An 18,802-nucleotide genomic window follows, 5' to 3' on the forward strand; every position below is an offset into this window, starting at 1 on the left:
ATATGGGAAGAATTGCAAAATACAATGAGAAGTTAGACAAGTGGGTGGAGTCTCAAGAAAGGAGTTTTCATTGGTTGGATTCTAATTGTGCTAATTCTTTGCAAATTGAATATCCTTCAAATAATGTACAAGCTGAGGAGGAGCATACTTCTGCACAGGATGTTTCCTCAGACTTGGTTGCACATGTTCCTATTTCTAATTTGCAGATTGTAGTGTGCTCGTGATCTTCTATTTCATCACTGATGACACCAGTCTGTTCTAGTGTCATCAGTGGTGATCAGTTGGAGAGTTCCTGTATTCGGAGCAGCTGGGCGGAGCTGTTCATGCGAAGCTGGCCTTTTAACCTGGTATTAATAAATACCTACAATTCATCTCTTCATACTTAACACCCTATCTATAAATATTATCATCTCTTCTTATTTTTCTCATATTTTGTTCTTTAATTCTAACTAATAATTCTGTCTTGTCAAATTCTTATCAGTGGCTTCCTACGAATTCAATCAATTTCTCTTTTTAGTTTAGTTGCTTTGCTCTCTGAAGGCTTTTTTAGGATACACGTCATTGTATAAGTGCTTTTGTGCAAATTGTCTACCCAGCCTTTGAGAAGATCATCATTTAAGTGGTCGAACGTTGGAAAGACTAATATGCGTAAGTTTCGAGGGACTTTCTTGTTTTCAATATATTTTGTCAAAGTAATACCATTCCACTGTTTGATAGTTCCTGTTTGCTCAGGAGGTATAAACTTTATACCAAGAATCTCTATGGAGCAGTTAATAGTGCTTGGACCCGACGTAGTTGTCCCAGAGAATAAATCGTCTGCAAATATTTTCCTGTCATCATCAGAAGTGGACTTATTTGTATCTAAGTGGGTTAGTGCTTAATTTACAGGTGACAAAAGTGGGGTGCAATGAATGCCACTACAATCAACAATATCCAGTTTAGCAACTGTGGCAACAGAAAGAAACAGCAATCCCTGAATTAGTCCTTGCAATGTAGGATGGTACAGCTCCTACCAATACCCAGCCTCAGCATGTACAGCTGCCTATGTAATTGTGTATGTAGTTGGTAAATGTTTGAGGGACTCACACCAGATTCACTCATTCCTAAATGCTGCAGAGAAGTGGAAGCTGCTTTGGGCACATGCCACGCACTGCAAAGTACTACAAGGTGAAAGTAAAGAGGGAATTGCTCTGTAGAATCGAGCATGCTGATGGCCATTCACATTGTAAGGGGTGAGCCATAATAAGAGTGTTTCATCCAAGTAGGATTCAAATAAATTAGGCAGTTTACTATTGTTATAGTGTTATAGCCACTTAGGAGTTGTGAAATTGCTTCAATGAGCTAGAGTAGTTGATTTTGTGTCAGTGTAAGTTTGATTTCTTCTTCAAGTGCCTAACGAGTTATAGGAAGAGGATGGAGAGGAGAATTTGAAAGCTACAGTTAAGGACATGTTAGAGAACCTTTTATTACTCATGAAACCAGTTTGAAATGGCACTCCCCAGGATATTAAAGCTTCCAGCGAGAGACCCCATGGGCTTGGGACGATGGAAGGTTTCAAGTAAATGTGATCTTCATAGACCCAGTAATAGGAGGAAATAGTTCATTAAGACTTTTCAAGAAATTTGACTGTACTAATGCTATGCCTTCTAATGTGTCGATTGGTGTGTAACACACATATTTGTGTTATTGAAAAGTCAATAAAAATTGGTAATAAAAAAAGACATTATAAGAAAATGACATCCACTATAAAGTTGTTATATTATTGTTTTCCAGAATCTATGCCATTAGAGGGTTGAGAAAGAGAGAGAGCTCCTATAGGAGTCCAAGGAACTATAGGTTTTACATGTTTTTCTGTACGAAAGTCCTCTTCGTCGCTTCCTCCCACCCACACCCAGCACTTTTATCCATGGTGGGAGGGTATGTGGGCATGAGCTTTTCATCGTTACCGATTATCTTTTGAAATTGTGTGTATGTACGGCTGCTATGTTATATTTTGAATGACGTTATATGGTGTTTGTACGTGATATGGGCACTCTTGAATAAAATGGTTCAAACAGAGGCGAAACTAGAGCCAAATTTCAGGGGAGGCTACTAAAATTTTCGGGGGGGGGGGGGGGGGCTGATTCTTCCGGCAATATGCAGAGTATCGCTGCAGGGGCTCTAAGAAGGGATGAAAACACAACATAGCCTCGTTAGCAAGTAAATGGTCTTTTGAAGACCTGTAGATTACTCAGGTGCGGCTGTGTATGTGCCCAGGAAGCTGTCTTAGCTGGGCTGACACACACGACGGGGGGGCTATAAAGTCATACAGCAACACGCTTAGGTCAATTGAAATTGGCACACTTATTAATTGTAGAATATACATCATTTGGATAGTGATCAGCCAGCCAGATCAGGCATCCAGTAGGGACTGTACACACTCCTCCATCACCTGTACCTGGCTAATCACCTATCTGCGGAAAGAGATGTACCTGCGAGCTATGAACCCGCAGAGTTCAAAGAGCACATGCTGTGGTACAAAGAGATGCTCTGCCATTTCACACCACAGTGGGTAGGCATTCACCTGCACCCACACTGCTTAAGAACTAGTACATATGAATATTCAGAGCACACATGGGTCATGTCTGATCATTTTGATCCTCGCTTCTCTCCTATGCATGAGATGAGGGCCACTGTGTACAAATCGTTTCTATCCATGTTATAGGACAATGGGCGATTTTTGCAGCTTCTACTGACTGGTGGCTTTTTGGGCCTACAATTCTACTTTCAGCTCTGGCATGCAGTAAAACAGACCTACTTTCTCTAGCTGGCCTCTGTCGATACTGCCTAATTGGGATCCGGTTTATTTATTGTATTTAACAGCTATATATAGCTCTCCAGCATCATGAAGTATTTCTACACTTTGCAATAAACTTTGAATGTCAGTAGAAAGTGATATGAAGATAACTGATTCAGTGGGAATTATGGTAGAGGAAAGTAAGGTCTACTGGAAACAACATCCATAGGATTGTAGGGACACCAGATGAAGTATGGTTCAGTGCTTGGAGGGCCTCAGATAAAGGCATTTAGAGGTATAAAGAGTGGTTGAATACATTTGCTGGGTCAAGGAGTCCATTGAGGTGGATGGCTTTCTAATAAAGGCAAAAAGAACAATAGATGGACAGAATGGAAAACAATGTCATACATTCACCCCAGTACAGAGATCTGGCCCTCAATCCACCTTTTTTTGCTCACCATGTCATTCCAGTTTGGACCCAGCCATATGCAAATCAGTCTTGACCCTGCGCCCATTGAGAACAGTCCAGGCAGAACTGCCAGGCCGGGTCCTCCCTGGAATGGAAACAAGCATCCTAGGACCAGTTTCGGGCTTTTTGTCCTCATCAGCCAGGATAGCTTGACTCCAGTGGCATGGAGAGCACGGGACACATGTCTGGGCATACCTGTCCCACTCGGGGTGACAAATGCAAAAAGAACAATTGATGGACAGAATGCAGAACAATGTCCTACATTCACCCCAGTACAGAGATCAGGCCTTAATCCATCCTTATTTTGCTCACCATGCCATCCCAGTTTGTACCCAGCCATATGCAAATCAGCATTGACCCTGCACCCATTGGGAACAGTCCAGCCTGAACTGCCAGGTCAGGTCCTCCATGGACTGGAAACAAGCATCCTAGGACCGGTTTTGGGCTTTTCAGCCCTCATCAGCCAGGATAGCTTGACTCCAGTACCATTGAGAGCACGGGACCCACGTCTGGGCATACCCGTCCCCCTCGGGGTGACAAATGCAAAAAGAACAATTGATGGGCAGAATGCAGAACAATGTCATACATTCACCCCAGTACAGAGAACTGGGCTGAAATCCATTGTTTTCTTGCTTACCATGCCATTCCAGGTTGGACCCAGCCATATGCAAATCAGTCTTGACCCTATGTCCATTGGGAACAGTCCATCCCAAACTGCCAGGCCAGGTTCTCCTGACACTGAAAACAAGCATCCTAGGACCGGTTTCAGGTTTCAAGCTAGCCTGGCTGATGAAGGTGTTACCCAGAAACCGGTCCCAAGATGCTTGTGTCCAGTCCAGTGAAGATATGGCTTGGCAGTTCGGGCTGGACTGTTCCCATGAGGCACAGGGTCAAGACTGATTTGCATATAGCTGTGTCTGAACTGGAGTAGCAAAGTGAGCTAAAGGATGATGATGGACTCAATCAGTTCTGTGACTGGGGGTGAGTGTCTGAAAAGTTTCAGCACTTCATCCATCATCTCCTTGTGTTTGCTTTGTTCGCCCTAAGTTGGCAGGGTATGCCCAGACGTGGGTCCCTTGCTCACTTTGCCACAGGATTCAAGCTAGCCTGGCTGATGAAGGGTGTTACCCAGAAACCGTTCCCAGGATGCTTGTTTCCACTCGAGTGAAGACATGGCTTGGCAGTTCAGGCTGGACTGTTCCCCTGAGGCACAGGGTCAAGACTGAGTTGCATATAGCTGTGTCTGAACTGGGGTGGCAAAGTGAGCTAAAGAATGATGATTGATTCAACCCAGATCTGTGACTGGGGGTGAGTGTCTGAAATTTTTCAGCACTCCGTCCATCATCTCCTTGTGTTTGCTTTCTAATAAAGGCAACAGATCTTTAGTTTGATCCTCGCTTCAGTGGAAAGCCTAAGATGTTGCTTGAGAACAGGCCTGATATAATCATATTTTCTGGTAGATGAGAGAATCCTGACTGGGCAGTAGAGGATAGTTGCAAGTGAGGATTGTGGTAGCGCAGCATGAATTGCATTGCCAGAGTCTATATTAGGGGTGGGTGGAATTTGCGTAGTCGCGCTACGCAAAGCTCCACTAAACGGTAAAAAATCTCAGCTAGCACGCAAATGTTCTGCGAACATGCGGAATTGCTTGTTCTGCCCATTCGCAACACTTTTTTCCTGTTTGCGAACGCTGTTTGCATGCTCGGGGATAAATATCTCATGAACATGCATTTTGAAAGAGCGAACAAGCAAAAACTTCCGCGGATTGCAGAATTTTGGCAATTCTGCGTTCTCCGCGGAACGTATAAATACCCAAATTCCACAAATTCCGTCAGCTCAACGGAATTTACCGCCCAGGCCTAATCTATATGAGAGGTGACTAGCATGTGTTTGGCTGTCCACTGACATGCAGTAGGTGTTTGATCTGTTAGAGAGTATGCAGATGCAAATTGCTTGTATGGTGAATCTGTTGATGTGTGGATTACGTGACAGTGTGGACGTTGATTGTAAATTCCAATTAACTTTCCGAGCAAAAGAGTAAAAGAGCAGAGCTATACAACTTCAGTTCCTCAATCAGTGCTTGGTGAAATATCTTTGACTTTTAAGAGGATGAGAGGAATATTGGGCCAGATGTACGACCATTTGCTTTCACGACTCGCAAATTATGAAAAATCGAGAGTCACAATTTGTGAGTCGCAAAAGCAAATGTACAACAGTGTCAGAGACACTCTTAGCGATTCCCAGTGGGGTCGCAAAAGGCGAGGCTCATGAATATTAATGAGCCACTCGCAATTTGCGACCCCATTGGGAATTGCTGACCCTTCCAAGGATGGTGGCCTGCTGGACTCAGCAGACCTCCATGTCTGGGACTGCTTTTCAATAAAGCAGATTTTTTTAAATGCCGCCCGTTTTCCTTAAAGGAAAATGGGATTCATTGCCCAGGATGCACTTCCCATTTGTGACTCCATTACCACCCTCTTGAAGACAGCGGTAATTCGTAAGCATTTTGCGACCGCAATTGTGGTGGCAAAACATTCTTACATAGGGTAGAGACTCGCTATTAGGAAGGGACATCTTTGGCATGCCCCTTCCTCATAGCAACTGGCAATTCCTAATTAGGAATTGTAACTTGGCCCTGTAACATTTTGCATGCGCAAACGGGTCACTCTCCCATTTGCGCATGCAATTTAGGGTCGTACATCTGGCCCATAGTTTTCTAGGGAATAGCCAGCAAATGTTTTTGCTTGATATCCAGTGGTTAAATTTAGCAATGCTGCAGACGAGGATGAGGTTGTCCTGATTTGAAGATGTATTGATTTAAAATTGAGTGCCATGCATAATGGAGAATGGCCTTGCCTGTCCCTTCAGAGACAAAACTCAGAATTTCAAGATACAGATTGACTAAAATAGGAGTCAAGATAGAGTTTGGGGCTTACCACATACCATCATTGGAGATGTGTTCACCTATCTTTATTAATTGCAAGCAGTTGTAGCAAAGGAAGTACACCAACTCAAGGCTAGGCCACGGGCCCCTATGCAGTTCTCCAGGATTAGCAGAAGCCTTCATTAATCAATTGTATTAGTGTAAGCCGAGAGATCTAGATGAACAAGTCTACAAAAATGCATGTCGTCCTATGTGCGATGGACATCATCTAGTTTTCTAGAGTTTCAGTTTCAATGCTTTTAGCATTCCACCAGGAGTTGTTCATTGTTGGTGTACCAGGTCATTTTGTTGGAGACACATGTCGTTATTGGTTGCTCTAGCCATGTTTTGAGAGAACTCAAATTGGAGAGGAGATTCATGTTGGGGGATAGATTCTTTCAAGATGGGGTGATTTAGGCAGTTTTTTCCAGATCTGTGTAGACTCCTTGGGTAAGCAGAGCAGTAGTCAGAAAGCAATTGGAATGAAAAGGTGGAAATTGTTCTTGATGGTGCTAACAAAAAGAACATTCCAGTAGTAGTTGCTGGGTGCGTGTGCTTTGTTGTTTTAGCAAGTTCATCACTGAATGCGGTGAAATCATTGCTGTAGGTGTTTCTGGTTGTAGGTGAGAGTCTTGGCTTTGGTTTCCTTTTGGCATGATTTTGCCCCTTAGGTGTGTTATGTCCCTACCAGGACATAACACACACCTTAGTATATGTCCTGCCTTTTACTTACAGAGCTCCCTGCCCAGGAGTTACATTTACACACATTGGCAAGACTGGGTAGAGTAGCAAATACTCTGCTGTGCTATCTCACAAAATACAAATGCCTATGTTTGAATATTGACATGTGCATTATGCGCCCTACGTGCCCATCTGCACAAAATACGTGGTGGCATACGGACGACCTGATCCAGCAAATAGGAGCTACCTAGTAGTTCGAAAATTTATGGTATTCTCCTTAAATTAAGTTCTTGCTTCCTAGAGAGATTATGATTCAAAATAGCCTTTTTTTTATTGATGCCTTAATATTGCTGAATGAAAATGTTCTGCCCCACCAAGACATACAGCCTATCGCCTTGGTTTTCCTTAGAAATGTCAGAACTATTTGTCGTTATAGGAAAATAGTACTCTTAGTCTAGGAATTCCAGGTCGATTTTCTGGACCCTCTCCATTTCTGTACATACGTTGTAAATTGTAAGTCTCAATTTTTTTGGGAAACATTACAGGAGTAAGACTTTGAAAATCTTTGCAACTGTGGCTACATTTTGAAATACTGGGAAAGTATGGTAGGCACCGTGATGACTTTGGTAAAATAAAAAAAAACAAAGAAACTCCTCTTCTCACTATAAGTATCAACTTTCATCCAGGGGTCAAGAAATGCCATAAGGCATTTTGTCAGGACAGACTGAAAATGATATCTGAAAATAAAAAAAGTGCCATTAAGTGATGCACATTAAATAACGCGAGTGATGTAGTCTGAAATGTGCCTGTAATGTACAGTCTTATTCTTTGTTTTGTTTAGAAAAGCTGATAAAATAATTAAAGAAAACCTTCGCCTTTAGAGTACTGATGGCTAATTTATCTAGGTTTGCTTTTTGTTGTGCAATTCTGTCTCAGTAGATGGCCTTCAGGGTATGTTATAGAGCTTTCAGTAATTAGCATAGTATGGTCTGACGCCATAGAAAAGTTCCAGGTCAGAGGTCAACCAATGCCCTATGCAGGGTTCTCCAAAAGTTCACAATGCATTTGGTGCTTGTTTAACCCAGATGATTTAAAATATATTTTAGGAGGCTAAAGGCATTAAGACTTCTGGTGGAGCCTCATGCCACCCATAGTAAATGTTGATTGGCCCTTGCGAATCATAGGTGCTCCAACTTAAATTGTTCAGCAGCACGAAGTGTCTTGCTGACGAATTCCCATATCATGCCTGATTGTTCATAATATATGGATCCTTCAGTCACCTAGAAGCATTAACAGTTTAGTTAAATGATTATTTTGCAATAGTATGCAAGCATACATTCTCAGTTCTGTTCCATTAATGTTCTTTTAGCAAAATCTTTCTTTGGAATTTATCAAAAGAAGAGACATTTCTTTCCATAAGCAACAGTCATGTACTCTTTGTCACTACGCGTATCTAATGAACTGTACGAATGTTTAAGATCTACTTATGTACCTAGTGAAACCAAACTGTAACCTTGTTTTTGATGGCTGTGGTACTGCACTTACCAAAATAATTATTCCTAACCTGTTGAGGGCGACTGAATTTGAACCTCAGTGGACAAGACATCATCGGGATGTGCACAATTATGACTTGTGCTGCCTGCCAACAGGTGGTCATACCTGACTCACATTTTGAGCTTCATTATTCTCAGATTCCAGTGCTGGTTTCCCAGGATCCTGTGGTGGTAAACAACCCCATCCTCTTTTTTTATCATAAAAGAGTACTCAATGGGGCTTGGTCCGAATGCCCCAGTAAACATTCTGGTAATGCTGCACAGATAAATAATTGCCAATACAGTAGGGATTGATTTCTCCTAGGTGTGCTATCATTGCGTCATTGTGAGTTTTCATGTCGGGATAGGGATGACACCATAATACCATGTTTGCCATTGTTTGAAGTGGGTGTCCCTATCCCTCACGGCTGCCACCAAATGCTGGAGGTGGAGTTCTTGTCCCATACAGCTGTCGCCAGGTGAGAGATCTTGACCTCTCGTTTCAACGTTAGACTAAGTAAGGACTGGGTCTGAGATAGCCCTGCTCACCCCCTTAGTAGCTTGGCACTAGGAGCCAGGCCTATCTCCAAGGCACGAATGTACAGTATGTGCAACCACTCACAGCAACCCAATGATGTCACCACAAATAGACTCCACACAAGTTTTTATAAAACAAGTATAATCTTTATATAAGAAGATATACGATATGACCACACGATACAAAAACAACATAAAATAATGGGTAGTATTTCTTCCGGTGTATTGATAGGTTCTAATTCCAACCACCGCTTCTAACCAACAGTTAAGCTTACTTCTAACCATTTCCAAAAGGTTAGGCAAGTCATATTGCTAGAATCACACACGTTGCAAAAGAAAAGAAATACTGGAATGCGTAAAGATATACTCCTGTACTTTGCAAGAGAGAAACAATGCCATACGTAGCGCCACAGTCATGTACGTTGCAATAGAAGGAATAATGCAATGCGCATCACTACCAGCATGCCCTGTGCAAGGAAGAAGCAAAGCAATGCGCCACGCTACAATCATGTACTGTGCAATGAAGAAATAATGCAATGCGCCCCGTTACAATCGTGTACTCTGCAAGAGAAAAATAACGCAGTGTGTAGCGCACCAAGCATGTAGTTTGCCAGGCACAAATAAGGTCAGGGGCTGTACAACAGTTCGATAGTTCGTTAGCAGCAATAATGCAAAGTGTAATACGACAGTTTAGGTGCACCGATAACAGTTGCCCCCAACCTGGATCAATGATGACACAAAAGTGTTGCTCCTCACTCTGGCCCAAATACTGCCCCTCCTTGGCCCAGCACCGGCCTCGATCCGAGCCGAAGCAACAGGCTCGTGCAGCTGAAAGAAGCGAGAAGCCGAAAGAGTGTCCCTCCGAGCCCGCACCCCACCCCAGGTGGTGATCCACGTTACCTGGGGGGGCGCCATCCCACTCTCCTCTGCTCCTTCAGCGACTTGACCCTTAATCCAGTACTCCGTCAAGGGGCACGGCGAGCTTGGGCCGGCGGCTCAGCTCCTCCGTGGCTGCCGGTCCGGGCGCTACTATTTCACTCCGAGGGCCCAATGACCTGGCCATCCTTCCGGTGGTCTCGGCGGACACCGAGTCCTGCACTCAGCACTGTGGAGACTTCAATTTCGGTGCACACTCTACCCAGGCACTCCTCACCAGTGCCTCTGGTTGCACCTTTGTGCTCAGGGGTCCCTGACCCCTGCCTTAATCAGTTCTGGGTGTCTCCCTTCCAGTGTCACCTTTTCCCTTTAATACTGGGGGTCTGAATGCTTAATCACTCAGCAGGAGATGGGTCAATTGGTTTATAGCACCAACCCAGACCTTCTCCTCCCCCTGCTCTCCAGATGCTGTGCGGCCTGGTGCCATCTCAACCCCTCCCTGGGTCAACACCTCTCTCAGCTCCTCTCGCCTTTTAGATCCAGACAGCCAATCCACATTCAGGAGAGACACACAGAAATGCTTAAAGCACAAAACTCTGCCACTTTCTAAAAGAGAGGTTTCTGAACACACAGTAACAAAACTACTTTCACAGAAAGATGTGTTATGACCCTGTGAGTTCATTAATACTAAACTTCACCTCTCCATTTTAAACTTATAGAAATCTAGGCTAACAAACACAACACCCAGCCTCCCCCATTCTGTCCTATGGGCAGGATGGCCTTTCAGCAGTGAAAAACGAAATGGAGTGTTTTTCCCTACTAGGACATAACAACCACCTTTATATATGTCCTGCCTTTTACTTACACTGCTCCCTGCCCAGGGGTTAACCGGGACCTATCACAGGGGTAACCAATGTGTTTGAAAAAGAGAAAGTAAGGCCTGACAAGTGGTTGTACTTGTCAGTACACCATACTAACTTAGCAAACTGCGCTGAGGCTCTACACTGCAGGCCTGAGTTCCTGTCTCCGCGCACCTTTGCATTACTAGCCCTGGAATACGCAGTGCACATCACTAGGGATTTTACTAGTAAGGCAAACATACCAATCATTGCCAACCAATTACCATTACACTTTACACAGGAAACACTAGTACTTTGACACTGATCAGCAGTGGCAAAGTACCCAAAGCATCTAAATTGCCAAGTCAGAATCAGAAGAATCAGAAAGTACTTTATTCGGTTAAAAATCATTAACCATGAAAGTAACAACATGAACAACATACTATATAAAAAGCTAACTGAAAATACACATAATCATTATATTTCATTTACACTAATAGTTTTCCTTAATTTCAAAACATATTTAAAATAGTTTAAAAGAACCACAACAGTAAAAACAGTATCCATTCTCTGACATTCAAGGAAAGCTAGACGACATCTTTTTAAATTCATGTCTTTAAGAAAGGGGATTAAAAATTTTCGGCGAGGAATGATATAAAATTTACAAAAGAATAAAATGTGAATGTCGGATTGGGACGAGGAATCATCACAGGGGCAGGTTGATAAAATCTGCGACCATGAATTCATCTTTGGGAAGGACAGAAGTCTAAAAAGAAGATTCAATCTAAAGCGGGTTAAAAGAAATCGATCGTGGTTTGACATCAACAGGGTCAAATAGGGCTGTACTTTTACTCCAGTCAGTATCAGGTTATGCAAAGCAACTGTCTTTTTGCTGGCTTCTGCTCTTCTTCTTTTATCCTTGAGGTATTCCAGGCTCAGTTTTTTCAAAGATCTTCTGGGTATAGTTCCCATAGATAATGGATCCTCATAATATTTGCAGTGTCCAATATCAAACATAAATTGCTTAATATATGCTAACCATTCAACATTGGCCGTATTTTCCATGTTCAAAATGTCCTGTATCACAGCCCGGTTAACTACACATTCATTAGTAGTCCATACCCTGTGCCACAAGAGAATGGGCTGTATTCTAATTAAATCTGATAAGTAAGGTTGACCCAACTCCACATGGCAAATGTAAGTGGAAAGACTCTGCGGTACAGATAAAAGATCCCGTATAAATTTGTTTTCAACCATTTGTAGTGGGTCAATATTAGAAAAGCCCCAAAGTCCCGCCCCATAGAGGGCTACGGATATACATGTGGCATTATATATGGTCAAGATTTCTTTTATTGTTTTTTTCCCCAGCTTTTTCGAAAAAGTCTTGACGGCCATTATGGTTTTTTGGAACAAAAGAGTTCTAGCCTTTATGGCACTTAACCACCCCCCGTTCATGAAACAATATACCCAAATAGGGGAAAAACGAAATATTTTCCAAGGGAACGTTATTTAAAAACATGCTTTTCGACTTTTTTCCAGATTTTGTGCCGCAGTTCATGGAGTATGTTTTACCACAGTTAATTTTTAGGTCTAAGCTCAACATGAACTTTTCAAAGGATACTAACAATTTCTGTAAGGCCAAGGGGGTTCGAGCCATTAGAACGGCATAATCCGCATACATGAGCGCAGGGATCGACCTCTTCCCCACTCTAGGCATGTCCCTGCACTCCTGCAGGAGACGATGTTCAAGTCCGTTGATGTGAAGAAGAAATAGGAACGGGGCCAGAACGCAGCCCTGGCGTACTCCCGCCTCACTCCAAATCTTCTAGTACTTTCACCCCCATGGCCATATCGAACTGATGCGGTGGCGCCTGAGTATAAATCTCTCAGGAAACAAATTATGGCATCGTCGACACCTAACTCTTTACAAATATCCCACAATTTTGTATGCGATACACAATCAAATGCCGAAGACAAATCAACGAACGTAAGATATAACCGTTCCCCTTTAACCCTAGTATATTTTTGTTGGATAATCATTAAGTTTAAACATTGTTCCACGGTTCCCAGACCTTTCTGGAAGCCGTACTGTAGGTCACTCAAAATTTCATTTTCATCAGCCCAATTCTGGAGTCTTGCCAAAATTATTCTACCGAGAATTTTTACAGATGAATCAAGAAGGGAGATTGGCCTATAACATGCACAATTTTGTCTCTCACCCTTCTTGTAAATTGGCACGATTATCGAGGTAAACCAGGATGAATGCAGACCATTAGCTAGGGTGGCATTGAAAAGCTGTACCAACATGGGACCCCAAATCTCTATGTTCGCTTTATATAGATCTGCAGGGATCCCATCTGGGCCAGCAGCCTTTCCACCCTTAGTTGCATTTAGCCCGATTAAGACTTCCTCCAGGGATATCACCAACTTTTCCTTACCCATTGCGCTATTCACATAATTAGAAACATTAGTACAGCAAGGAGCATCCTGCGAGCTATATAAAGTTGAAAGTATTCCACCCATTCCTCTTTGGTAATCGCCGTCTCAATACGAGCCTTATGATTATCAAAGAGGAAAGGGGCGTTAACTACCCTCCAAAAAGCGGATGCATCTTTAGACTGTGCAGCCTCGCAGAGTTCTTCAAGGGCCTCCTTTTTTATGGCATTTTTCCTATGTTTCAGGGCTTTATTATAGGTATTCCTTAACCCTCTTATTACTAAATGATCCCGGGGAGACCTATGGATGGCATATTTCAAATCACTTAGAGCCCTGGTACAAGCGGTATCGAACCAGCTTTTAGTACGCCTAGTCTTATTTCTTAGCTCCACCCACAGACTTTTCTTGATTTCATGGGCTATTTTATCAAAATGCTCTAAAATCTGTATGGAGCAGGGCGTCTCCCCTAGGCAAATAGAAAAACTATCTGAACAAGTATTTAACAGTTTTGCCAAAAAGTTTTCTGGCGTGACCTTGCCCCATTTTAGTGTATACCCATTTTGACTACCCAAAATCAGATCAGAGGCTATATCTGGGGTGAGAATATGTTCAGAATGATCATAAAAAGGATTCTCAACCTCTAATGATAGGGGCAGATGATCACTTAAGGGTAACTCTAAGATCTTTAAACTATTGATCCTATTACTATAACTATTTGATACAAGAATAAAATCAATAGTGGACATGGCTCCTCTGCCAACAAATGTAGGTTGAAAAGAAGTGGGGTTCTGAGCTATTTCATTCACAAAACCCAAGCCATACATAAATACTAGTTCATTAAGTAAATCCCCGATCAAGGAATGTTCAAAATGTGTTAGATTTATATCTTGTTCTAACATGAGGCCACAAATCCCCTTTTTTCCCCTTATACAGAGTGGACAGTTAAAATCTCCCCACCCATAAAATTACCATTTCCTTATTAGATTTATCAGTTTCATGTTGTATATTTTCCCTAAGTGTTCTTAAGGTATTCAATATTTCATCTTTCGGGATATTATTGTAAAAATTAATCAAAATTACAATAAATCCCTTTGTGCATATGGTTATAAGTTGATAGTAATTTGAATTAGATTTAAAAGATACTTTCTCATATTTAAGCTTATTCGAGAGAAATGTTATTAGGCCTCCCTTCGCACGGCCATGTAGACCACCCTCAGCTGAAGTAAAGAAGGTTCTGTACCCGCTTAAATACACAGGTTCTGTGGTCCACGTTTCTTGAAGGACCACGACATCCCGCTCATTTAAAATTATCTCCAGTGATGGATTGCCTATCTTATTTTTTAAGCCTGCTACATTCCAGGATAGGAATGTACAGGAATTCCTTTTTTGTTACTTCCTTCCTCTTCCACCGTGGAAGTATCACAAGCTATCTCCTTACATGGGGGGCTTACTCTTCCACTGTTATCCCTGACCTCTACCTTCTGGGCTATAGCAGTATTAGAAGTAGGCTCCTCACCAGCAACAGAATTTATATTTATGGTCGGTTCTGAAGATAAAGTTATTCGGCTTCCCTCCCCTAAGGTGGACATTATAAGATTCTTTTTAGATACAGCAACCTCTTCTAGACTCCGAGTGTTTGTCCGATCGGAAACCTTTTCATGTCAATCGACATAATCAAGGCCCGAAAATACATCGAATCTATTGTAGGTTGGAAGATTATAGGCTGGGCGCGAAAGGTCTCTATTCTCCCAGAAATGGTTGTTATTCCTATAATCCATTCCAGGCGTAGTTGGGAAGAATTGCCTCCGATTAATACCAAGCTGTGTCCCAGATTGGGATAATGGAATCAAACCATATCCACGTTGGTTTGAAGAAAACCAATCTACAGGATGTCTTACTCTATCCCTATCTCCAGGGTTTTGTCCTGGGCAATACGGATAGAAATAACTAAGATAGTGAGTAGAGATAGAGTCACTGCCTTTTGACTCATACCAATCTCCTATATGGCGGACAGCTCTGTGGTCTTTGAAATTTACAATGATAACATCCCCTTTCTTATCTTTGGGTCTAGAGCCCACCCAAACTGATCGCCTCACCGTCAGGATTTCTCCATTAATATGCGCTGGCAGGGGTCTGTTATTGGATAACCAATGTGTTACTTTGTTTCTTAATGCATGGTGATCTTCCCTCGCATCCATAGGTAACTCAGGGACGCCTGCCATGACTATAGTGTAGGGGGCAGCTTCAGGCGGTAGGTCAACCGTTCTATTTTGGTACCGTTTTCTATTATAAGGATTTGCAATGCCATTCTCCTTAATGCCGTTAGATTGGGATATCTGTGGCCTATATTTTACCAACATTTTTCCCTCACCTTGGCCGCCTACTCTACTCGCAGGTTTAATGTCAGGCTTCTTTTTTAACAGAGTAACAGGTGGAGCACTTTTAGATATAGGGCCAGTCAATTTTATCCCTTCGTGAGCAGTTTTTGTGGGAGGGGCTGGGCAGGGTGATGCTAATTTAGGAGCAGTCGCCATTGACGCAGGTAAACCACTAGATTTCATTAGATTTACCCTCTGTATCAGATCAGCTAGTAATTGTGTATTTCTCCCTACTTTTTCATCAGACTGGTCAAATCTGGTGTTACACAAATTCATTTTTTCCAACAATGGCTGAATTAGGCCTTTTAATAGACTTTCTAATTTCACCAATAAACCAGTCTCACCACAAGAACAAGAATGAGTTGTCGATTGAGGTAAGATTGGGAGAGATGGTAAGGTCGCCGCATCCATCACAACTGGAGTCGAACTCCTCTTCTGTACTTTAGCTTCCCTAGTCGGCATGGAACAACCCCCTCTTTTTTTAGTAATATTAGTAGTAATTTTCAGTGTTGACATCTGAGTTAAGTTAGTAAGTGGTGCAGGAGAAAATCTGGGGGAGTCAGATAGCCCTTCATCATCATAGGTACTACATAGGCTCAGGTGGTGTGGCTTCAAACCAACCGGAGTTGTTAGTATGGTGATCTCAGTTGTGGAATAATCAGATACACCAATTTTATCTTCCCTTTTTTCTAAATTGGGAGACCTGATTTCTTCCACACTAGTATGTACATGCGATCCCAATGGAGCTGACCCTATATTGCCCACACAAGTACTTTTACTTATCATATTAACCATTTGTGAGCTTTTTCTAGGTGCTTGTACTTGTACTTTGTGCATTAGCTTCCCCCTTCTCTTTCGTGTTTTTGCCTTTTTAAATATTCTTACAGGTGGGGTATGATTTTGTTTTTCCACGATATCTGGATAGTCAGAAAGTTTTATAACATGGACCTGTGCAGTCGCAGTAACTACCTTACCACCGGGAATAGGAGGTTTTTTAGGCGAGGAAATATCAATTCGGAGCGCCTCCTCCTGAGTCATTGAAAGATTCCCCTGGCCAAGAGAGGCACGTCTATTAGAGTTAATCTGAGTAATTTTTTGGATTAAATAGTCCATAGGGCCTTTATCTGATTTCTCCTTATACATTTTACTGGCTTACAATTATACAGATTCTGAAACGATTTTACAAATGGTTAAAATAAATAATATTAAGAACAAAGCAAAACAGCACGGCTACAACACTCAGTGTCGCGCCTATCCTGAGTAAATATAACAGAAGTTGTCGATACGAGTACCTAGCTGTCAGGGGTCCCAAGTCCCAAGAGCACCGGCGTCTGGTGCCCAGTCCAGTCTCTGCAGGCCTCTGAGGGCCTCAGAGGGCCCACCCTTTGCCCCGGCTTCGCTCCGCGCGCGTCCCGCTAGCGCGTCTAGGGCTATCCTTAAATAGCGGGAGGGGGTGGGAAGAGGACCAGCTGCGGCGAGTCAGGTAACGCAGCGCCCGCTGGTCCTCGCAGTCCCTGAAGGTAATAGCGTCCCTCGGCGGTCACCTCATTAGGTCAGGCAATCCGGCAGAGCAAATGCCCCTAGCGGGCTCCCGCGAAGCGGGGGCCGCGAGGCGTGAGGCAGCAAAGAGCAGGGAATCCAAGTGTGCCACAGCACGGTCTCCGTAAACAGCTACAGCACAGAGCACACCCAGCCCTCCACTATTCAAATCCAGGTGGGAGGGGGCGGGAAAAGGACCAGCTGCGGCGAGTAAGGTAACGCAGCGCCCGCTGGTCCTCGCAGTCCCTGAAGGTATTAGCGTCCCTCAGCGGTCACCTCGTTAGGTCAGGCAATCCGGCAGAGCAAATGCCCCGAACGGCTGCCGCGAAGCGGGGGCCGCGAGGCGTGAGGCAGCAAAGAGCAGGGAATCCAAGTGTGCCACAGCACGGTCTCAGTAAACAGCTACATTTGCCAAGTCTATGTCAGCAAAACGGTCTCGAGGGAAAGCACAAAGCGTAGGGAACTTTAGCCAAAAAGGCCAAGTCCTAGAGCCACCCTTCACAAAATTCACCAAGTTTTAGCGGTGGAAATTTGTACAGGGCTAACTCTCTGGTCTATGCAGTAATTTGACACAAGTTGTAATCCCAAAATGGTAGTTTTAAGCCAAATGGATGTTACTGGCCCAATGAGAAGGACTCTGCATCTTCTACTCACAGAGATGTATGTGAATTGTATTACTGATGTTATTTTGATGCTTTGTAAAATATGTTCTCTTTTATCAAGGATTACCAAATGATTGTTATCCTAAAGCAGTCCACTGTTAAACAGTCATTGGTTTACACATACCTAACTGGTCGTTATCTTCTGCCTTAGATCTTCAGAGAAGAGATGTGGGTCACCTATTGGAGGAGAAACCAACTGGTGTATCTGCAGCTGTGTCTGATGAATCTGTCGCTGGTGACAGTGGCGTCTATGAGCCATCTGTGAAGCCGTAAGTATTGATGGTAACATCCTTTTTTCTCAAATATTCACATGTTATCCTTTATTGGCCTATTTAACTTCACTGCACCAAGAACATATGCAAATGTTACTTAAGTGGGAAATATATTTAATTGACTCTACTCATATCTGTAGAAAATGTATTTAAATGACACTACTCATATCTGTATGATGCTTCAAACATAAAACCACAAAACGACCTAATTGGACCTATTGATCACCGGAGTGTTAGGACTCGGTTGACGTTCATCTGTACTGCCTAGCTCCAGATCTTAACAACTCTCTATTTGGAAAGCAATTTTTTTATTTCACAGGGTATTACAAAAGACCAAGTCTATTGCACGAGTCAAATATCAGTTCACACTCTATCACCCTAGAATTTTTTTATTATTTTTGAAGGATGGGACAGTAGTGTTGGAGGTAAAAAAAATTCTGAAGTAACATGGAAACGCCACCCTTATAAGCAATACGGAAGGTGCCTTTATACTATGCAGAAGAAGGCATAGTATAAAATGTAGGCAATTTAAAGTAAACATTAGGGGTATGTCTTCAGGGTGTGTTTATGGTGTTACACACTTCCGTCAATCAGTCAGTCAATCTTTATTCGGGTACCACAGTACCCATAAAAGCACAATCTAAAAATACATTACATACATATTAAAATTTTAACCGATCAAATAGTCTAAATACATTCATTATACAATCATAAGTGACAGTGAAAAATTTAAGATCATCACAGTACAAAACCATTTACATTACTCTGTCTTCAACGATGGATCTGCGTGCCCCTACTGCCGTTTTTAGGAAAGTGCAAGTGCGAAAAATAAGGTCCTCATCATCTAAAGTTAACATGGAATCAAATGCTGCCTCTAAACTA

At 42.7% G+C, this 18,802-nt stretch overlaps 1 protein-coding gene across 1 annotated transcript in view; it reads left to right on the top strand.

The window, feature by feature from the left end:
- WWC2 (WW and C2 domain containing 2) overlaps positions 1 to 18,802 on the top strand; it is a 1,026,812-nt gene that overhangs the window by 720,792 nt on the left and 287,218 nt on the right. Inside the window, exon 12 of the mRNA XM_078677991.1 lies at positions 17,800 to 17,917. Coding sequence (XP_078534117.1) covers positions 17,800 to 17,917 — 118 coding nt within the window. The remainder of the gene's footprint in view (positions 1 to 17,799; positions 17,918 to 18,802) is intronic.

Source organism: Lissotriton helveticus, chromosome 2_2 (assembly GCF_964261635.1).
Source record: "Lissotriton helveticus chromosome 2_2, aLisHel1.1, whole genome shotgun sequence".
In the NCBI taxonomy this organism is placed as follows: Eukaryota; Metazoa; Chordata; class Amphibia; order Caudata; family Salamandridae; genus Lissotriton; species Lissotriton helveticus.